Raw genomic sequence first — 15802 nt, 5'->3', positions numbered from 1 at the left:
CGTACCACCGTCCGCACCGTCCCGCGGTCTGCTGCTGGATTGGCAAACCGGTGGGACAAATATTCCAGGAGGAGCCCGAGACAGAAGAGGGGTGCTGAGTCTCCCTTGCAGGGGGTGACCAGATCCTACTAAGTGAGGAAGAAGCAGGAGGCTACCGGGGCCCTGAAGTGTTTGGAACCACCTCAGCGGCGAATCGTAATTACTCGCTGACTGCACGGGGTGGCAGAGACCACGAGACGGAGGCGATGCCCTTGTGATTGAGACCTCGGGGTTCTCCGGTGGGGCTGTGGCTGTGCAGGAGGCAGCTGTAGGAGAGGGATGAGTTCAGGAGATCCCCTATTGATCCAGCCAGATTAACGCCCCTTAGCCGTGGCCCCCCGGATGGCCTAAAAACATACGCGGCTCATGCTCAGGACCGCAGACCAACTACCCGTGCTCTGAACGCTGCTGCAGCTGCCGCCCAGCCTCCACGGGACCAGGTCCACGTAACCGCTTGGAGAGCGTTTGTACAAGAAATAGCGAATTACGGTCGGGCCGACCCCTGGGAAACCACCCAAACACCCCTGGCGAGTTCGCCAGGTCCACGCCAAGGAGCCAGGGTCTAAGCTAAAGTTTGGTAACGAACGTAAGGATCTTTGGCATAGAGCTGATGGGGTTAAATCACGGCAGTCCTTTGGAGCACCCCGCGTGGGGCTCAAAGGGCTTGAGACAACGACAGGCTTGATCGGCCCGTGCTACGCTGAATTTATCCGGGTTTAGCAGTCAAGGCCCTGAGAGGACTCTGACAGGCAAACTTCCCATCCTCACTCTCAGCACGACGGTGACCATGGAGAAGACCATGGAGAAGACGTGAGGAAGTGGCTTGGGGCACCCACCTCCGTCCTGGCAGCTCACAGGCAAGAATCGTGGGGACAATTAGCGGCTAAAGAGGACCATCGAGGAAGACTGCTGCTGCAGTCACTGTAAAGCAATTCCCCGGGGGCAGCAGGTGAGCTGAGGTCACCTCTCCTCCTCCTGCGCCTGCTCCTGTGGATCTATGGCCATGGGAGGTCGAACCTCACGCCCAGCACCATGGAATGACCGTGCTGGACCACAGGAGGGCTGTACCTGTGACTAGTGCTTGCAGCAGAGCCTGGGCAAGGGAGACGTGGGCTCCTCTGAGGGCGAAAAGGTTTGTGATGACAGGAGTGGGTTAAAGAATGCTCTGGTCAGGACTCGGGTCCAGGCTGAGGAAAGAGACAACCAGATGCCACAGCTTCACAAGGGACATCTTCCCTTAGAACAGGCTGCTCCCAGGCCCGTCCCACCTGACCTCGATCGCTCCCAGGGATGCGGCGTCCGCAGCTTCCCTGGGCACGTCCAAGAGCCGTGTCCCTGGAGAACATCAACGCGAGCAGCAAGTAGACCAGGCGGCTAAAACCGGCGTGGCTGAGGTTCTGTGCCCGAGCCCCCGCAGCCAAGTCAGGCCGTTCCCCCCATGCCCCAGCCGGCTCCTCTCCGACAAAATTCTGCTTTATTTCAGACAAATCTAGGTCCCGATGGGAGCAGCCCCCTCCTCCTGCCCAGCCACTGGGTCAGGAGCCGGCGGCTGCCCCCCGCAGCCCATCCCCGGGGTCTCTGGCCGCCCCGCGCTGGGGGAGCGTTGCAGCAGGCGGCTGTAGGGCCCGTGGCGGTCCCGCAGCTCGGCCGGCGTCCCCGTCTCCACCACAGCGCCGCGTTCCAGCACCACGACACGGTCGGCCGCCTCCAGCGTCCGCGGGCAGTGGGTGATGAGCAGCACCGTCCGGGCCCCCCAGCTCCGCACCCACGGCTGCAGCTGCGGGAGGTGCCGGCACCCATCAGCGCCCGCCGTGGGGACGGGAACCCCCGGCCCGGCACCTCCCGCCACTCACCGCAGCCTCGCCCTCCCCGTCCAAGGCGCCGGTGGCTTCGTCGAGGATGAGGACGGTGGGTCGCCGCACCAGGGCCCGGGCGATGGCGAGGCGCTGCTTCTCCCCCACGGAGAGCTGCCCCCCTTTCTCCCCCACATCTGTGGGATGAAAGCCTGGGTGTTGAGCAATACCCAGGCGCTTGGGGGACCCCCCACCAGCCCCCCGGCACTCACCGGTGTCAAAACCCCTGTCCAGGGCCGAGATGAAGCCCAGGGCGCCGGCGGCGGCGGCGGCCGCCCTCACCTCCTCCTCCCCGCAGCCCTCCAGCCCGAAGGTGATGTTGTCCCGGATGGTGCCGGAGAACAGCACGGGCTCCTGCCCCACCAACGCCACCTGCGCCCAGGTGGGGGCTGAGAGCGAGCACCACTCGGCGCACTCGCGCTGCCCCCCTGCCCGCTGCCGCCCTCACCTGGCGGTGCAGGTACCGGTGCTCGTACTCCCGCAGCGGCACCCCATCCAGCAGCACCTCCCCGGCGCCGGGCTCGTACAACCGCTCCAGCAGCCCCGCGCAGGTGCTCTTCCCACTGCCGTTGAGTCCCGCCAACGCCGTCACCTCGCCGGGGCGCAGCTCGAAGGAGACGTCCTGGCGGGGGACGGACACAACGCGGCGGTGGTGGTGGTGGGTGCTCAGGGACACCCCCGTCCCCTCCTTGGGGACCCCTGAGAGCCTCGGCTCTACCTGGAGGACGAGGTGCTTGGGGCGCGCGGGGTAGGCGAAGGAGACGTGCTGGAAGGCGACGTGGCCCCGCAGCGTGGCGGGCGCCCGGGTGCCCCCGGTGTCCCCGGTGGGTTCCCGGTCCAGGTACTCCAAGATCTTGCGCGTGGCTGCCGCTTTGCTCAGCAAGTCGCTGTAGCTGTACGCCAGCGTCTGCACGGGGCAGAGGCGCCGGCACTGGGGACGGGGACAGACGGACACGGTGGGGGGGAGGGGGGGTGACAAGCGTCGCGTGGTCTCACCTCCACTTGATGGGCGACTTTAGCCTGGTAGAGCAGGAAGGTGACGAGGCCACCAGCGGTGACGGTCCCCTCGCTGAGCTGCTGATGCCCATTGTAGAGCATCAGCACCTGCATGGCCACCTGCAGAGCCTGCAGGGACGAGGGTCAGTTTTGGGGGGGCGGGAAACAGGGGTGCCTGGACACTGGGGTCCCTTCTGCACCCCCCTCACCCGCTTGAGGAAGATGAAGAACACCCGCTCCATGTCTATCCGGTCCTTCAGCCCCAGCATCTTGGCCACTGCCTGGCTGTGGCGGCGCTCCTCCTCCTCCTCCCCGGCGAAGGTCCGCACCGTCTCGATGGAGGAGACGGCCTCCTGCACCACCGTCGCCGTGGTGGCCGTGGCGTCCAGCATGGCTCGCTGCAGCGCCTGGGTGGGGACGGTGGGACTCGGCATCCGTGGGGTGGCGTTGGGACATCCCCACCGGACTGGCCCTGCCCACGCCCTGCCCACCGGGCCCAAACCTCTGTCCCCCGCACTGTCCCCATCCCTGCCAACCCCATCCTGTCCCCACTGACCGCTTCCCCGCCACCCCCACCAGCACGTCACCATCCCACCATCCCATCCCCACCGTCCCACCAGTCCCCACTGCCCCCATCCTGTCCCCACTGTCCCACCCTCTGTCTCCATCCCACTATCCCACCCCTACCCTGCCAGCCTGTCCTCCCTGTCCCCCTTCCAGTCCCTCCCATCCCCAGCCCACCACCATCCTGTCCCCCCATCTCATCCTGTCCTCCCTGTCCCATCCAGTCCCCGCCATCCTGCCATCCCCAACCCCACCATCCCATCCCGCCTCCCCATCCTCATCCCACCCTCTTGTCCCCACCACTCCCGTTATTCCATCCCCACCCTCCCATCCTGTCCCCACCCCACTCTCCCGTCCTGTCTCCACCAGCCCTATCCCACCATCCCGTCCCCACCGTCCCACCCCACCCTGTCCCCACCATTCTGTCCCCACTCTCACCTGGGACCGGGCGCTGTAGACCTTGTACCCGATGAAGATGAGGGGCACCTCCAGCAGCGCCAGCAGCATCAGCCGGGGTGAGAGCCCCACCATGAAGCCACCCAAGCCCAACATCATCACCAAGCTCCTCAACGCCAAGTTGGCGTTGGACGGCACGGCCTGGCACAGCAAGGGCACGTCGTTGGCCAGCCGGGCGGACAGCTCGGCTGTGGAGATGGCGACGGGTCAGTGGTGGGGTTGGGGGTCCTGGGGTGGAAGGGGTGGGGGTCACGGGGACCCCCCTACCTGCTGGTGTCCTCTGGAAGAAGGCCAGATCCTGGCGCACCAGGCGGGAGAAGAGCCGGCAGCGGGTGCTCAGGATGAGCCGAACATCTGCCCAGAGGAAGAGACCCCCGCGGCAGCCGGCAAACAGCGAGCTGGGGGGTGGCGGTGGGACACAGAGACCCCCGTCAGCCCGGCCGCGGGGGACAGACGGACAGACAAGGGGGGACGCAGGGACCCCCACCTGCCCAAATCAGCTGCGAGGACCAGACCGACGGTGAAGAAGGTGAGTCCGTCCCCGCTGCGGATGGCGTCCAGGGCTTTGCCGGTGCAGTACGGCCCCGCGGCCTCACCTGGGCGGGCACCAGCGCCGGGAGTTCAGCGTGGGGGGCCGGTGGCAACGCCGGGCGCCCCCCTCCACCCCCCGTCCGCCGTCACTCACCCAGCACGGCCAGCACCAGGAAGAGGAAGGCGCCGCCGAGGACGGGCCACTCGGCCCACGCCAGCACCAGCAGCCGCCGCACGGCCGCCGGTGACTCGGTGCCCCCGGCCTCGCCGGACGCCGACACGGCCCAAGCCAGCAGCGCCGCAGCGGCCGCGCCGTGGGTCGTGGCCACCCAAGCCGGCGCGGCCGTGGCCAGCAGCACCGGCGCGGCACCGTGCGGCACCAGGAGGCTCCGGAGGGTGAGGAAGACGGCGGGGGTGAGGCCGAGCACGACGGCGGCTCCCCGGGGACCCCCCGGTGCCAGCAGCCGCCCGGCCGCGGCGAACGCCAGCAGCCGCACTCCGGCTTCCAGCCAGGCGGCTGCTGGGCCCAAGCGGGCCAGTGCCGGGGCCAGCTGGGCCAGCGCCGCCAGCAGCACCAGGTCAACCAGGAGCAGGAGGCAGGCCAGGCGGACGGCAGGGAGCAGCGCCATGGCGGGGTGCTCACCAGTCAGCACCAGTGCTCCCAGTGCCGCTTCCTTGGGCAGCGCTCAGCACCCTGGGGAACTCACCAGTCAGCACCAGTGCTCCCAGTGCCGCTTCCTTGGGCAGCGCTCAGCACCCTGGGGAACTCACCAGTCAGCACCAGTGCTCCCAGTGCAGCTTCCTTGGGCAGCGCTCGGCACCCTGGGGAACCCATTAGTCAGCACCAGTGCTCCCAGTGCAGCCCCCTAGTCCCAGCCTGGATCCCCTGGACCCTGCCCAGCACCCCGGGACCCTCACCAGTCAACACCAGTGCTCCCAAGTACCAACCCCTAGTCCCAGCCTTTATCCCCAGACCCTGCCCGGCACCCTGGGGTGCCCAGCGGTCAACACCAGTGCTCCCAGTCCAGCCCACTAGTCCTAGCCTGGATCCCAAGGACCCTGCCCGGCACCCCGGGACACTCACCAGTCAACACCATTGCTCCCAGTCCCACCCCCTCAGCTCCCCTGGACCCCGCCCGGCACCCTGGGGAGCTCGCCAGTCAACACCAGTGCTCCCAGCCCAGCCCCCTCATCTCCCCGAGACCCTGCCCAGTACCCTAGAGCACACACCAGTGCTCCCAGTACAGAACCCCCGCCTCTCCCATTAGCCCCAGTCCCACCAGTACCTCCCAGCACTCTCCCGCCCGCTGCCCGTTGGTTTCACTTTCGAGGCCCCGCCCCGCCCCTCCCCCTCCCCGCGGCACGCGCCTCGCCAAACTGCTCCAGCTCGCTCTGCCCGGCAACTGATGACGCTGCCGTCTCCGCCAATCAGCGCCGTCCGCCAGGCTCTTGCCCGCCCCCGCCCCGCCCCGCCCCGCCCCGCCGTGCGGTCCCCGGTGCCCGGGGCTGGGCCACGCGCCGCCGCCGCCGGTCCCGCCCCTGCGGTGGTTTCGCTTTCCGAGAAACGGCGGCGGCTGCCGGGAAGGGGCGGGACCGGGACCGGGACCTTGGGAAAGGGTCCCGGGAGCAGCAGCGGGAGCGGGACGGGGCGGGGACACCGGCACCGCCACCGGATGCTCAGCGGGACCGGACCGGGTGACACCGGGACCGGTTAGATCACACCGGGTCACACCGGGACTGGACCGGGACCGGACCGGGTCACACCGGGACGGGTGCGATCACACCGGAGCACACCGGGACCGGACCGGGACCGAACCGGGACCGGACCGGGTGACACCGGGACCGGTTCGATCACACCGGAGCACACCGGGACCGGACCGGGTGACACCGGGACCGGTTCGATCACACCGGGACCGGACCGGGACCGGACCGGGTGACACCGGGAGCGGCCCCAAGAACACCGGGAGCGGACCGTGTCAGAACCGGAGCACACCGGGAGCGGACCGGGACAGACGATGGGGGCGGCCCCCGCCCGGCGCCTCCTGGCCCTGCTGAGCCCCGAGCGCTGGCGCTGCGCGGTGATGGCGGCGCTGATGGTGGCCTCGGTCCTCGGTACCGGGGCGGGGGGGGCCCGGGGAGGGGGGGGGGTGTGTGCAGCACCCAGTCGGGGGGGGGGCAGTACCCGGTGGGGGGATACCCTGAACGGGGAGGGGGACGCAGCACCCAGTGGGGGGGGATGCTCTGAGCTATAGGGGAGGGGGCAGCACCCAATTTGGGGGGGGGGGGGGGGCAGCACCCGGTGGGGGCATGGCCTGAAGGGGGGGGAGGGGGCAGCACCCAATTTGGGGGGGGGGGGGGGCAGCACCCGGTGGGGGCATGGCCTGAAGGGGGGGGAGGGGGCAGCACCCAATTTGGGGGGGGGGGGGGGGCAGCACCCGGTGGGGGCATGGCCTGAAGGGGGGGGAGGGGGCAGCACCCAATTTGGGGGGGGGGGGGGGCAGCACCCGGTGGGGGCATGGCCTGAACGGGGGGGGGGGGGGCAGCACCCAGCTTGGGGGGGGGGCAGCACCCAGTGGGGGCATGGCCTGAACGAGGGGGGGGGGGGGGGCAGCACCCAGTGGGGGGGATACCCTGAGCTGAGGTGGGGGCAGCATCCAGTTTGGGGAGGGGGGGGCCAGCACCCAGCTGGGGAGGGGATGCTCTGAGCTATAGGGGAGGTGGCAGCACCCAATTTGGGGCGAGGGGGCAGCACCCAGCTTGGGGGGGGGGCCAGCACCCAGTGGGGGGGATACCCTGAGCTGGGGTGGGGGCAGCATCCAGTTTGGAGCGGGGGGTGGGCAGCACCCAGCTGGGGGGGATGCTCTGAGCTATAGGGGAGGTGGCAGCACCCAATTTGGGGGGGGGGGGGCAGCACCCAGTTGGGGGATGCTCTGAGCTTTGGGGGGAGGAGCACTCAACTTGGGGGGGGGGGGTTGCAGCACCCAGTTGGGGGGGGGGGGGGAAGCACCCAGTGGGGGGGATACCCTGAGCTTTGAGGGGGGCAGCACCCAGTTTTGGGGGGGGGCAGCACCTAGTGGGATGGCTTGGGGGGGGGGGGGGGTGGGTAACACGCAGTGCCAGCCCCTCGAGGTCACAACGTGGGGTCCCCACCCAGCCGGGGGGGGGGGGCTGTGACACGGCCACCGAGGGGGCCCTGTCACCCTGACGTGGTGTGTCGTGTGTGTGTCCCCCCGCCCCCGCAGGGGAGGTGGCTGTCCCTTACTTCACGGGCCGCGTCACCGACTGGGTGGCCAGCAAGGACGAGGTGGCGGCCGTCTGGCCCATGGCGCTACTGGGGCTCGGCAGGTAGGATGGGGACACCGGGGATGTCACGTAGGGAGCGGGGGGGGGGGGGGGGAGGTGACACGCGTGTGTGTGTGTGTGTCCCCCCCCCACTCTAAGCCACCCCGGTGCCACCCCTGCAGCGCCGTCACCGAATTCGCCTGCGATGTCACCTACGCGGGGACGCTGAGGCGGGCGCTGGGACGTCTCCAACGCCGCGTCTTTGCTGCCGTCCTGCGACGGGATGTCACCTCCCTGCAGGCGACAGGGACCGGGGCAGTGATGGCCCGGGTGACGGGGGACGTGGAGGCCACCCACACGGCGGTGGCCGAGGCGCTCAGCCTCTTGCTGTGGTACCTGGCGCGGGGCGGTTTTCTCCTGGTCAGCATGGCGTGGTTGTCACCCCACCTGGCCTTTGTCACCCTGCTGCCACTGCTCCTCCTCCTCCTGCCGCCCTGGGGCATCGGCAAGATGCGGCAGGTACTGGCGGGGGGGGGGGGGGGGGGGGGGGCACAAAGGTGGATGGAATATGGGTCCCTTGTCCCCTCCCCGTGCCCGCTGTCCCCTCCGCGTGCCCGATGTCACCTTACTGTGTCCACCGTCCCCTCCCCCTCTCTGCCATCCCCTCACCAGGCTTGCTGTCCCCTCGATCTGCCCACTGTCCCCTCCCTGCGCCCACTGTCCCCTCCATGTGCCCACTGTCCCCTCCCTGCACCCACTGTCCCCTCCCTGCGCCCCTTGTCCCCTCCCTGCACCCACTGTCCCCTCCATGCGCCCACTGTCCCCTCCCTGCACCCCTTGTCCCCTCCCTGCGCCCACTGTCCGCTCCATGTGCCCACTGCCCCCTCCCTGCGCCCACTGTCCCCTCCCTGCGCCCACTGTCCCCTCCCTGCGCCCACTGCCCCCTCCCTGCGCCCACTGTCCCCTCCCTGCGCCCACTGCCCCCTCCCTGCACCCACTGTCCCCTCCATGCGCCCACTGTCCCCTCCCTGCACCCCTTGTCCCCTCCCTGCGCCCACTGTCCCCTCCCCGCGCCCACTGCCCCCTCCCTGCACCCACTGTCCCCTCCATGCGCCCACTGTCCCCTCCCTGCACCCCTTGTCCCCTCCCTGCGCCCACTGTCCCCTCCCTGTGCCCACTGCCCCCTCCCTGCGCCCACTGCCCCCTCCCTGCACCCCTTGTCCCCTCCCTGCGCCCACTGTCCCCTCCCTGCGCCCACTGCCCCCTCCCTGCACCCACTGTCCCCTCCCTGCACCCACTGTCCCCTCCCCGCGCCCACTGTCCCCTCCCTGCCAACTGTCCCCTCCCTGTCCCCACCATCCCCTCCATTCTCCCCCTGCCCCCCCCGCCCCTCCCTTGTTGCCTGCTGGCCCTGAGGTGACGCTGCTGTCCCCAGGGGCTGGCACGGCGGGTGCAGGAGGCGCTGGCGGGTGCCACCAAGGTGGCGGTGGAGACCTTCCAGGCCATGGCCACCGTCCGCAGTTTCGCCCACGAGGCCGGCGTGGCCGCGCGGTACCGCCAGCACCTGCGCCACGTCTACGGGCTGGAGAGGAGGGAGGCGGCCGTCTACGCCACCAGCCTCTGGGCCAGCGGGGTATGGGGACAGGGGACGCGGTGGCAGGGGGGGCTGGGGGCTGGGGGGGGGGGGGCACTGGGACGCGAGGGTGCGGAGGTTGGGGGACGCGGGGAAGGGGTGGCACGGGGCCGGGGGACACGGTGGTTGGGAGGTTGGGGGACACGGGGAGGGGGTGGCACGGGGCCGGGGGACGCGGTGGTTGGGAGGTTGGGGGACACGGGGAGGGGGACGCAGTGGTGCGGAGGTTGGGGGACACGGGGAAGGGGTGGCACGGGGCCGGGGGACGCGGTGGTGCGGAGGTTGGGGGACACGGGGAGGGGGTGGCACGGGGCCGGGGGACGCGGTGGTGCGGAGGTTGGGGGACGTGGGGAGGGGTGGCACGGGGCCGGGGGACGCGGTGGTGCGGAGGTTGGGGGACGTGGGGAGGGGTGGCACGGGGCCGGGGGACGCGGTGGTGCGGAGGTTGGGGGACACGGGGAGGGGGTGGCACGGGGCCGGGGGACGCGATGGTGCGGAGGTTGGGGGACACGGGGAGGGGGACGCGGTGGTGCGGAGGTTGGGGGACACGGGGAGGGGGTGGCACGGGGCTGTGGGACGAGGTGGTGCGGAGGTTGGGGGACATGGGAAGGGGGTGGCAGGGGGCCGGGGGACGTGCTGGTGCGGAGGTTGGGGGACACAGGAAGGGGGTGGCAGGGGGCCGGGGGACGAGGTGGTGCGGAGGTTGGGGGACACGGGGAGGGGGTGGCACGGGGCCGGGGGACGTGGTGGTGCGGAGGTTGGGGGACACGGGGAGGGGGTGGCAGGGGGCCGGGGGACGCGATGGTGCGGAGGTTGGGGGACACGGGGAGGGGGACGCGGTGGTGCAGAGGTTGGGGGACACGGGGAGGGGGTGGCACGGGGCTGGGGGACGCGATGGTGCGGAGGTTGGGGGACACGGGGAGGGGGTGGCACGGGGCCGGGGGACGCGGTGGTGCGGAGGTTGGGGGACACGGGGAGGGGGTGGCACGGGGCCGGGGGACACGCTGGTGCGGAGGTTGGGGGACACGGGGAGGGGGTGGCACGGGGCCGGGGGACGCGGTGGTGCGGAGGTTGGGGGACACGGGGAGGGGGTGGCACGGGGCCGGGGGACGCGGTGGTGCGGAGGTTGGGGGACACGGGGAGGGGGTGGCAGGGGGCCGGGGGACGCGCTGGTGCGGAGGTTGGGGGACACGGGGAGGGGGTGGCACGGGGCCGGGGGACATCTCTGCAACATAGGGGGGGGGATGTGGTGGCACATGGGAGGTGACAGAGCAAGGCTGGCACCTCGGTGGCCCTGCGGAGAGGTGGCTGTGGTGAGGAGGGTGACGGGCCCACACCCACACCCCGTCCCCAGCAGTGACCTCCCTGACGTGTCCCCAGCTCTCAGCGCTGGCCCTGAAGTTGGGGCTCCTCTTGTACGGGGCGCAGATGGTGGCCGCGGGGACCGTCACCACCGGGGACCTTGTCACCTTCCTCATCTACCAGATACAGTTCACCGAGGCCATGGAGGTGAGCCCGAGGGGACGCTGTGTCCCCAGCGTCCTCCCCACCGTGTCCCCAAGCCCATTCCCTGTGTCCCTGCACCCTCCCCGGTGTCCCCATGCCAGTCCCAGTGTGTCCCCACGGCCACCCGTGTCCCCAGTGTCCTCCCCAGCATGTCCCCAAGCCCATTCCCTGTGTCCCTGCACCCTCCCCACCATGTCCCTGAGCCCATTCCCTGTGTCCCCAGTGTCCTCCCCACCATGTCCCCAAGCCCATTCCCTGTGTCCCTGCACCCTCCCCAGTGTCCCCATGCCAGTCCCAGTGTGTCCCCACGGCCACCCGTGTCCCCAGTGTCCTCCCCAGCATGTCCCCGAGCTCATTCCCTGTGTCCCCACGGCCACCCGTGTCCCCAGTGTCCTCCCCACCATGTCCCCAAGCCCATTCCCTGTGTCCCTGCACCCTCCCCAGTGTCCCCACACCAGTCCCAGTGTGTCCCCACGGCCACCCGTGTCCCCAGTGTCCTCCCCACCATGTCCCTGAGCTCATTCCCTGTGTCCCCACGGCCACCCGTGTCCCCAGTGTCCTCCCCACCGTGTCCCCGAGCTCATTCCCTGTGTCCCCATGGCCACCCGTGTCCCCAGTGTCCTCCCCACCATGTCCCTGAGCCCATTCCCCGTGTCCCCACACCCTCCCCACCGTGTCCCCAAGCCCATTCCCTGTGTCCCTGCACCCTCCCCGGTGTCCCCATGCCAGTCCCAGTGTGTCCCCACGGCCACCCGTGTCCCCAGTGTCCTCCCCAGCATGTCCCCGAGCTCATTCCCTGTGTCCCCATGGCCACCCGTGTCCCCAGTGTCCTCCCCACCATGTCCCCCAGCCCATTCCCCGTGTCCCCACACCCTCCCCACCGTGTCCCCAAGCCCATTCCCCGTGTCCCCACACCCTCCCCACCGTGTCCCCAAGCCCATTCCCTGTGTCCCTGCACCCTCCCCACTGTGTCCCCACACCAGTCCCAGTGTGTCCCCACGGCCACTCCTGTCCCCATGCCCTCCCCACCATGTCCCTGCGTCCCCATATCCTCCCTGCTGCATCCGCACGCTGGTCTCACCGTGTCCCTGCGCCCTCCCATGTCCCCCCACCGTGTCCCTTTGTCCTCCATGTCCCCACACCTTCCCAGCCGTGTCCCCATGCCCATTCCCCATGTCCCCATGCCCTCCCCGTCATGTCCCTTCTGTGTCCCCAGGTCCTGCTCCACTGCTACCCCAACATGACCAAGGCCGTGGGCGCCTCAGAGAAGATCTTTGAGTTCCTGGACCAGGAAGAGCAGGGGGCACCCGCGGGGACACTGGCGCCCGATGTCCTGCGGGGCCACCTCCAGCTTGAGGACGTCTGGTTCTCCTACCCCGATCACCAAGAGCCCGTCCTCAAGGTGGGCACAGGGACAGAGTGGGGGACACGGGGACGTGGTGGGGAGGGCGTGGGGACGTGGCGGAGGGACGGAAGAATGTGGTGGAGGGACAGAAGGATGTGGTGGGAACATGGCAAGTGGACATGGGGACGCAGTGGGGAGGGTGTGGGGACATGACCATGGTGGGGAGAGTGTGGGGACATGGCAAAGGGACATGGGGACATGGTGGGGAGGGCATGGGGACACAGACGTAGTGGGGAGGGTGTGGGGACGTGGCATGAGGACCCGGAGGTGGTGGGGAGGGTGTGGGGACACGGCTGGGGGGGGTGGGGGGGGGGCGGAAACAGGGACATGGTGGAAAGGGCATGAGGAGGGTCGGGGACACTGAGGGAGGGGGCGCGGGGGTGTCACTTCTGTCCCCCCCAGGGCGTGTCACTGGACCTGCACCCCGGGGAGGTGCTGGCGGTGGTGGCCCCCCCGGGGGCGGGGAAGAGCACCCTGGTGTCCCTGGTCCTGCGCCTGCGCCTGCCGGGGGCCGGGCGGGTGCTGCTGGATGGGGAACCCCTCCCTGCCTACGAGCACCCCTCCCTGCGCTGCCAGGTGCCACCACCGCCCCTGTCCCACGATGTCCCCAACGGGTCCCCACTGCCATCCCTGTGTCACCAGCCATCCCCAACGGGTCCTCACTGCCACCCCTGTGTCACCTGGTGACCCCAACGGGTCCTCACTGCCATCCCCCGTGTCACCTGGTGACCCCAACGGGTCCTCACTGCCGTCCCCTGTGTCACCTGTTGTCCCCAACGGGTCCCCACTGCCACCTGCATGTCACCTGGTGACCCCAATGGCTCCTCACCGCCACCCCCGTGTTGCCAGGTGTCCCCAGCGGAGCCCCACTGCCACCCCTGTGCCACCAGCCCTCCCCACCATGGCCCTGCCACCACCCCACGTGCCCGCATGTCCCTGCTGCATCCTCAGATGTCCCTGCCGTGCCACACTGTGGCCCCACCACATTCCCCGCCACGCCGCCAGCCATCCCCACCCTGTCCCCAGCACATCCCTGCCGTGTCCCTGCTGTGTCCCCAGCTGTCCCCGACATGTCCCCAATGCATTCTGAGCCGTGTCCCCAGCCATCCCCACCCTGTCCCCAGCCGTGTCCCCAGCCATCCCTGCCCTGTCCCCAGCCACCCCCGCTATGTCCCCAGCCGTGTCCCCAGCCACCCCCGCCGTGTCCCCACCCTGTCACCGCTGCATCCCTGTCACCGCTGCATCCCTGCCACGTCCTCCGCTGTCCCCTCCATGTCCCCGCCATGTCCCCACCCGTCCTCACCACGTCCTTGCCACAGCCCCTGCTCATCCCTGCCACGTCCCTCCCCAGGCGACACGTCCCTGCCACGTCCCCTGCCACATTCCCAACGCGTCCCTGCCATGTCCCTGCTGTGTCCCCAGCTGTCCCCGACATGTCCCCAATGCATTCTGAGCCGTGTCCCCAGCCATCCCCACCCTGTCCCCAGCCGTGTCCCCAGCCATCCCTGCCCTGTCCCCAGCCACCCCCGCTATGTCCCCAGCCGTGTCCCCAGCCACCCCCGCCGTGTCCCCACCCTGTCACCGCTGCATCCCTGTCACCGCTGCATCCCTGCCACGTCCTCCGCTGTCCCCTCCATGTCCCCGCCATGTCCCCACCACGTCCTTGCCACAGCCCCTGCTCACCCCTGCCACGTCCCTCCCCAGGCGACACGTCCCTGCCACGTCCCCTGCCACATTCCCAGCGCGGCCCTGCCATGTCCCCGCTGTGTCCCCAGCTGTCCCCTCCGCTGCAGGTGGCCGCCGTCCCCCAGGAGCCCGTGCTCTTCTCCCGCTCGCTCCACGCCAACATCGCCTACGGGCTGGGCAGCTGGAACCGGGCGCAGGTGACGGGGGCAGCCCGCCGGGCGGGTGTCCACGCCTTCATCACCCGCCTGCCCCGGGGCTACGACACAGGTAGGAGGTGTCACACCCCACCCCCACCACCCCCCCTCCTTGTCCCCGTGTCCCCCCCCACCCTGACCCCCCATCTCGCGCAGAGGTGGGCGAGCTGGGGGGGCAGCTCTCCGGGGGACAGCGGCAAGGGGTGGCCGTCGCTCGGGCCCTGGTGAGGAACCCCCGTGTCCTCGTCCTCGATGAGCCCACCAGCGCCCTGGACGCCGAGAGCCAGCAGCAGGTGGGAGGTGACACCCGTGTCCCCTTGGGCCCTGTGTCCAGCAGCACCCTGGTCCCTGGGGGGGGGGGGGGGGGGTGTCCCCCTCTTTCTGTCATCCCCTGGGTCACCAAAATCCTGGTCCTGGGCGGGTCCCTCTTGGTCCCCTCTTCCAGTCCCTGCATTCCCTGGGCTCCTTTCCCAGCAGTCCCCAGATCCCTGGAGATCCCCCTGGTTCCCCTGTTCCGTTGTCCCCTGGGTCCCCTTGGTCCTCAGTCCCTGCATCCTCTGGGTCTCTGGTCCCTGGGTCCCCTGGGTCCCTTGCCCCAGCAAACCCCTGGTCCTGGGGGGGTTCCACAGCGCCCCCTCTCCTGGTGTCCCTTCGCTCCCTAGTCCCACTGTCCCCTGGGTCTTTGTTCCCCGTGTCCCCCAAGTCCCAGTGTCCCCTGTGTATCTGCTGTCCGTGTCCCCTGGATGCCTGGTCCCCACGTCCCCTCGGTCCTCAGCCCCCGCGTTCCCCCTGTCCCCGCGCCCGGGGGTCCCCACTGACGATGCCACCCGCTGCAGGTGGAGCAGGAGATCTTTGGAGCCGGCGGGGCCAGGCGCACGGTGCTGCTGGTGACGGGGCAGGTGGCCCTGGCCATGCGGGCGCAGCGGGTGGCTGTGCTGGAGGGGGGACAGTTGCACGAGCTGGAGTCCCCCGGGGAGCTCCTGCGCCCCGGCAGCCGCTACCGGCACCTGCTGCAGGGCGAGGGACAAGGGGGGACAGCGGGGGATGGGGACACGGGGAAGGAGGGTGAGGGAGAGCAGGAGGCGGGGATGGGGACACCAAGGGATGGGGACACCACAAAGCAGGATGGGGACACCGGGGACAGGGATGGGGACACTAAGAGAAGGCATGGGGGCAGCAGGAGCCGGGGTGGGGACACCGAAAGCTGTGACAAGGGACCGTGAGAGCTGCGAGAAGGGAGCACGGGCGCCAGGCTGGGCACGCTGCCGTGTCCCTCCTGCGTGACGGTGACACGGGTGCCAGCCGGTGCCAGCGGGGCTGGGGACCGAGAGGGCTGGCCGCAAGACACCGCGTTCGAAATAAATCCTTCTGTTTGTACCCGGGATGCGTCGGGGGACCCCGGAGCTGGGAGGGGGGTGGTAAGGGGGTACAGGAATGTAATTAACCTGCCGGCCTCCCCCTCGTGATGGCGCAGCCTCCGCCCTTCGTGCCCAAGGGGGTTCTGGCTCCGCGCTCACGTCGATGACGGGCCTGCGCGACGGCCGCCGTGGTCAGGTCCGGTCCGTCCCTCCGTCCCGAGCCCAGTGGGGTCCGTCCTGCTCCGCTCTTGGGGGGTCCAGCCCAGCACCACGGATGGGGAGAGGTGCCCTGGGCTCCG

At 70.0% G+C, this 15802-nt stretch overlaps 2 protein-coding genes across 2 annotated transcripts; one reads left to right on the top strand and one right to left on the bottom strand.

The window, feature by feature from the left end:
* Positions 1-1528: 1528 nt before the first annotated feature.
* LOC147412824 (antigen peptide transporter 2-like) lies at positions 1529-5742 on the bottom strand. The gene is made up of 12 exons (XM_086480973.1): positions 5726-5742; positions 4594-5261; positions 4396-4504; positions 4176-4306; positions 3891-4096; positions 3098-3295; positions 2889-3017; positions 2611-2799; positions 2341-2514; positions 2105-2264; positions 1893-2029; positions 1529-1816 (listed from the first exon to the last, which is right to left on the bottom strand). Exons 2-12 carry the CDS (start codon positions 5066-5068, stop codon positions 1529-1531), a joined length of 2196 nt encoding a protein of 731 aa, XP_086337099.1. The 5' UTR covers positions 5069-5261; positions 5726-5742.
* Positions 5743-6454: 712 nt separating this feature from the next.
* On the top strand, positions 6455-15368 carry TAP1 (transporter 1, ATP binding cassette subfamily B member). The gene is made up of 10 exons (XM_086480972.1): positions 6455-6551; positions 7682-7784; positions 7904-8240; positions 9157-9354; positions 10735-10863; positions 12077-12262; positions 12668-12841; positions 14059-14218; positions 14302-14438; positions 14982-15368. The coding sequence occupies exons 1-10, from the start codon at positions 6455-6457 to the stop codon at positions 15366-15368; spliced, it is 1908 nt and encodes a 635-aa protein (XP_086337098.1).
* Positions 15369-15802: the final 434 nt, after the last annotated feature.

Source organism: Leptosomus discolor, unplaced genomic scaffold, assembly GCF_034619465.1.
Source record: "Leptosomus discolor isolate bLepDis1 unplaced genomic scaffold, bLepDis1.hap2 HAP2_SCAFFOLD_133, whole genome shotgun sequence".
NCBI lineage: Eukaryota > Metazoa > Chordata > Aves > Leptosomiformes > Leptosomidae > Leptosomus > Leptosomus discolor.
Note: the sequence above shows the minus strand (reverse complement) of the source record. Positions and strands in the feature narration are given on the sequence as shown.